This window comes from Juglans regia, chromosome 9 (assembly GCF_001411555.2).
Source record: "Juglans regia cultivar Chandler chromosome 9, Walnut 2.0, whole genome shotgun sequence".
Lineage (NCBI taxonomy): Eukaryota > Viridiplantae > Streptophyta > Magnoliopsida > Fagales > Juglandaceae > Juglans > Juglans regia.
The window spans coordinates 15,588,363-15,594,471 of record NC_049909.1 but is presented as its reverse complement, the minus strand read 5'-3'; the positions used below and the strand labels follow the sequence as shown (position 1 = coordinate 15,594,471).

Below are 6,109 nucleotides of genomic sequence, written 5' to 3'. Positions count from 1 at the left end.
TTAAAATACCTTCATCACGCCGATTGAGCAAATTAACATTATTTAGTTTAACTGCAATCCAAGAAACCCAATATTTTATGGAACACCAAACCTGTTGGACCGATTCCATTACTCCTTCCATCCGAACCTTACAGCAACGCCCCCATAGCCGCCAAGTAATGATCGTCGGAAGAAGTCCCAACAGTTGACCAGGGCGATTAGAATTCTTAGCCCTCCTATACCAACACTCCACCCTCTGTCTCCACGAGCAACCTTCCACCCAAGGAATTCCAAGAACCACCGAACAGATACGCCAAATTTTTTCAGCAAAATCTCCTCCCGCAAGAATATGATTAAGATCTTCATAAGCATAACTGGAACAACAATCACAACGGGAAACGATAGGAATACCAATTCTGCAAATTCTGTCGTCCACAGGAAGACAATCATGTATGGCCTTCCACATAGTGATTGAAATTTTTTTTGGAAGAGCAGAATGCCAAACCCATTTTGCCCAAGGGAAATCTGGTCCCCTCAAACGAATACAATTCCAAGCACTCTTAGTAGAGAAATTTCCGTCATCATTAGGTAGCCATATCAATATATCTTTCCCATGTTTAACCCTACCCAACTGCAAAATAATATCTTCAGCTTTTTGATGCCCAACCAACCGAGCAAAAATCTTCATATTCCAACCCAACCCAGTTTTACAATCTTCCAACTTAAGATTTGGCATACCCAAAATCTGAATATTATTGCAAAGAGGGCCATCATCAGCCCACTTATCATGCCAAAAAAGAAGCTTACCCTCTCGAACTCTCCATTTAGAATTAGCTTGCACTAAATGAATACTTTGCAAGATCATCTTCCAAAAAATAGACCCTTTCTTAGGATCTACCATAGAAATATGTCTATCACCAACATACTTATCATGAAAAAAATTAGACCAAAGAGATGTACCTTTCATTAGATTCCAAGCTAACTTCATATGTAGAGATGTTTGCACATCTTGAAGACTCCGAATACCCATCCCACCTTCCGAGACAGGCTTACATATACACCCAAGAATGCCATTTTTTCTTAGCTTTCCCATCTTTTACACCCCAGAAAAAGGTATTGATGATTTTTTGAAGTTTCTCAAGAACAGCTTTAGGCATCCTTAATATAGAAAGACTGTGAACGAGAATACTTTGAAGCACATGTTTAATGAGAATTAGACGCGCCCCACTGGATAACATTCTGGCTTGCCATCCCTCCAATCTGAATTGAACTTTAGCAATCAAGTCATCAAAATGAGTTATTTTCAGTCTTCCTGAAATAATAGGAACTCCCAGATATTTAAAGGGGAAAGTCCCTTCCGTAAAACCAGTGAAGCAAAGAAGAGCCCGACGTCTAGAGATAGGAACTTGCGAAGAGAAAAATATAGAGGACTTGTTTTTGCTAACTACTTGCCCCGACCATTGTTCGTACATCTTCAACACATCAGAAATAGTTTTTAATGAAGTTTTGCCCCCATTACAAAATAGCACCATATCATCTGCATAGAGTAAATAAGAAATATTGGGGGTACCCCTTGGATGGTAAAACAGAGTAATCTTACCCATTTCCACCTGCTTTTTTATCATCCTTGTAAAAATTTCCTCAACAATAATATAAATAAGGAGAGATAGGATCACCTTGTCTCAACCCATGACCTCCTTTGAAAAAACCTTTGGGTACCCCGTTCATGACCACAGAGAACCAAGGATTGGTGATGCATTGTTGAATCAACATACAAAAAAATTATGAGAACCCGAATGCTTTAAGAACATGCAAAAGAAAAGACCAGTCTACACTATCATATGCTTTAGCCATGTCAATCTTCAAAACTACATTTCCACCATGTGCCGGTTTGTTAATAGAATGGATCATTTCTTGTGTAACACTAATCTTCTCAAAGATGCTTCGACTCGGAAGAAAAGCTCCTTGTTCAGGAGAAATAATTTTTGCCAACATGGGGGAGAGGCGATTAACCATAATTTTAGTGCACATTTTGTAAAACACGTTACACAGACTAATCGGCCTAAACTTATCAAAACTCGTCAGATTATCCACTTTCGAAATTAAAACCAAGAAAGTAGCATTGAAAAACCTCGGAAAATTCTTACCTCAAAAAAACTCTGACACCGCATCAACAACCTCATTGCCTACTATGCAATAGTTAATATTACCAAATAATAATGCTACTGCTACACAAAAGGAGCACAACAGAACATAGCAAAACAAAGCACTCGTTCCTATACAACAACATTGCGTGCCTCCTGAATATCCTAACAAACTTTCTGCATTGTATAGCTGCTTAGGGGTAGTGTAGTATATTCAGTTGTACATAATTTTCCCTTTTTCTTAGATAAATAGTGTACTGTACAACACAATAGTTGGTATACAATTTTACAGAAGGAAACAATATCTTCTTCTCCATTTTTACTCTCTTTTCGTCTAATGGCAAGCACACTAAACCAGACCTCATGCCAACTCTGACATGGTATCAGAGAGGTGAAAATGGCCACCACCGATCCTCCCACCACCAATCCTCCCACCTTCAAATTTGAAGACCTCAACAACCCAATCAACCCATACCGACTTGAGACTTCTGATAACCCAGGCATTTTGCTTGTAATCGAACCCCTTACCACAAAAAATTACCCTACCTGGTCTCGTGCCATTCAACGAGCTCTTCGGGCCAAAAATAAGCTCAGATTTATCAATGGAACCATTTCCAAACCATCTTCAGTCATTGACCCTCTTTTTAGTCTTTGGGAAGATGCAATGACATGCTTGTATCATGGCTTCAAAACTCCATTAGTCTGCCTCTTTGACCCTTAGTAGCCTTCGTGGATGATGCCCATAAATTATGGGATGAGTTGCAGGAGCGTTTTTCTCCCCAAAACGGACCTCGTATCTATGAGTTGAAGAAGGCCCTCGCCAATTTATCCCAAGACACTGATACTGTCAGCATCTACTATGGTAAGTTAAAATCTCTTTGGGATGAATTGTCTATATATGACCCGCTACCTGTTTGTTCTTGTGACTCAACGAAGGTAATCTCTGACCGCTATCAAAGGGACTGCGTGATTCAATTTCTCATGGGTCTTCATGACTCTTTCACCAACGTTCGGGACCAGCTTATGCTCATTGACCCACTGCCACCCGTTACTAAGGTTTTCTCCTATATTCAACAACAGGAGCGACATCGACACATTACTTTGGTTGTTCCTAGTATTGATACAATTGCCTTGGCTGCTCGAAAATTCTCTCCCAAACCTTCCAATTTTGTTGCCAAGAAAGACAAATCTTACTACTCCTACTGTAAGATTACAGGCCATACTTGGGCAAAATGTTTCAAATCGGGCAATGCTGAGGCCCCTCTTTGTACTCATTGCGAGATGACTGGACATAGAGCTGAACGCTGCTACAAGTTACACGGTTACCCTCCCGGTCACAAGCTTCATAAACCACTCATCCATGCTGCTGTTGTTGAGTCCTCTACTTCCCTAGGCTCTTCTGAATCCAACATGGCATTAACTAAGAAGCAATATAATGAACTCATGGCTTTGCTGTAGAACAGGAATTCACTTGCTTCTCCTTCTGCCAATCATCTTCAAACAGTTCACTCCCCTCACCCACATACTTCTAACACCGCTGGTATTTCTTATTCTTTATCATCTTTTTTTCATTCTTCTATACCTTAGATTATTGACACGGGTGCTACTGACCATATGGTTTGTAGCCCCTCCCTTTTTACTCACGTAACATCCTCAGTCTCATACTCTGTCAAACTCCTCAATGGCGACTCTGCCCCTGTAACTCACGCTGGTATTGTACAAATAACAGCCACTCTTATTCTCCATAATGTTTTATGTGTTCCGACGTTTTCTTTTAATTTGTTATCTGCTGGAAAGCTTGCCAAACAACTTAAATGTTGTCTTATATTTCTCTCTGACGTGTGTTTTATACAGGGCCTTTCTCCTTGGACAACGATTGGGAAGGGTAACATGGCGCATGGACTCTATCACCTCCACACCGAAAATGTCTCGCCTGATGCCTTGGTGCATACACTATCTTAGAATTTCCATCATCACAATTTTGTTTCAGCTGTTGTACAACCTATAGACAACACCTTTGATTTATGGCACTGTCGATTAGGCCATCCATCACCTTCCCGATTACAACTTATCAATGATCCTCATGTACTTACTCAATTGAATACAAAGAAAAATTTACCTTGTTTAATTTTTCCTCTCGCCAAACAAACACGTTTGCCTTTTCCTTCTAGTACTCGTTCTACTCTTGCTTGCTTTGATTTAGTTCACTGTGACATATGGGGGCCACACTCAATCTCAGCCCACGATGGTTCACGTTTCTTTCTTACCATGGTTGATGACTTCTCTCGTTGTACTTGGGTATACATTTTGAAAAATAAATCCGATGCACGAACTTGTCTTAAAACTTTTTGCAATTTAGTTGTTACTCAATTCAACACTCGAGTCAAAATTTTACGTATCGACAATGGTTTAGAATTTTCCATGAACGATTTTTATTCTGATCACGGGATCATCCATCAAAAATTTTGTGTCGAGACCCCTCAACAAAATGGTTTAGTAGAGCGAAAACATAGACACCTTCTTCAAGTAGCTTAGGCTCTTAGATTTCAATCTAGCATCCCTTTACAATTTTGGTCCGATTGCATACTTACCACAACATATTTAATAAATCGGGTTCCTACTCCACTTCTTCAAACAGGTCCCCTTTTGAAGTCCTTTTCCATAAACCTCCTTCATATTCACATCTTCGAGTTTTTAGATGACTTGCTTTTGCTTCCACCATTTCTCAAAATCAACACAAATTTGACCCCCCAAAGTAGACGATGTGCTTTTCTCGGGTACTCTTTTGGCGTCAAAGGCTATCGTCTACTTGATCTCGACACACACAAAATATTTGTTTCTAGGGATGTTATATTCCATGAACATTTATTTCCATTTCACACTCCATCTCTTCTCCCCCATTCTTCTATCCCTTCTCCTACTCCTAATTTTTCCAACATCCAACTTCCTGACCCTGACTCAATTCCTGCTCCTGCATAAACCACACCTTCATCCGACACATTCACTAACCAAGCTCCAACTTCTAACCTAGCTTCATCCGAAACACTCGTCAACCCCACTCCCTTTGAAGAGTCACCTCTTCGACGCTCCAGACGTATGCATCGCCCTCCACATCATCTCCATGATTTCATTTGTCCTTCTCTTACCAGCCCTCCACCATCTCAGACCATGCAATATTCTTCTTGACAAGATAACCATGCTACTAGTACTACCTCTTCCCCATCATTGTCCTCGGCAATGCCCTGTATTTCAGGTAAACCTTTTCCTCTATCATCTTCTCTTTCTTTTCATAAACTATCACCTTCTTATCATGCATTTGCATCTTCCATTCCTACTACTTTTGAACCTACTTCTTATGGTGAAACAATTAAGAACCCCAACTAGTGCAAAGCTATGACTTCAGAAATATCAGCTCTCGAACTTAACAATACTTGGACTTTAGTTGAGCTACCCCCTCACAAACATTCAATCGGCTCCAGATGGGTTTTCAAAATTAAGCATAATTCTGATGGGACTATTGAGAGATACAAGGTGTGCCTAGTCGCCAAAGGTTTCACCCAACAAGAAGGTCTTGACTACAACGAAACCTTCTCACCCGTAGCCAAGTTGGTCACCCTCCGTACTCTCTTGGCAGTGGCTTCTATTAAAGGCTGGTTTTTATGGCAATTTGATATTCAAAATGCCTTCCTCCATGGTGACTTAGAGGAGGAAGTGTACATGCGAAAGCCCCCTGGCTATTTGAAAGGCTCTCCGACTCAAGTTTGCCAACTCAACAAAAGTCTCTATGGCTTGAAACAAGCCTCAAGACAATGGTACTCTAAATTTTCTAATGCCTTAATTGTCTTTGGTTTTCAGCAATCCAAGGCAGATTACAGCCTATTCACACGCCTACACAATGGTTCATTCACGGCCTTTCTAGTCTATGTCAACGACATCATCGTGGCCAGCTCCTCATTGGATTCCATTGATGATCTTCAAAGCTTTCT

The 6,109-nt window shown here is 40.5% G+C and overlaps 1 protein-coding gene across 1 annotated transcript; it reads left to right on the top strand.

Annotated features, from left to right (window-relative positions):
* The first annotated feature begins 2,520 nt into the window (after positions 1-2,520).
* Positions 2,521-3,581, top strand: LOC108994319. The gene is made up of 2 exons (XM_018969457.1): positions 2,521-2,634; positions 2,889-3,581. Exons 1-2 carry the CDS (start codon positions 2,521-2,523, stop codon positions 3,579-3,581), a joined length of 807 nt encoding a protein of 268 aa, XP_018825002.1.
* The last annotated feature ends 2,528 nt before the right edge of the window (positions 3,582-6,109 follow it).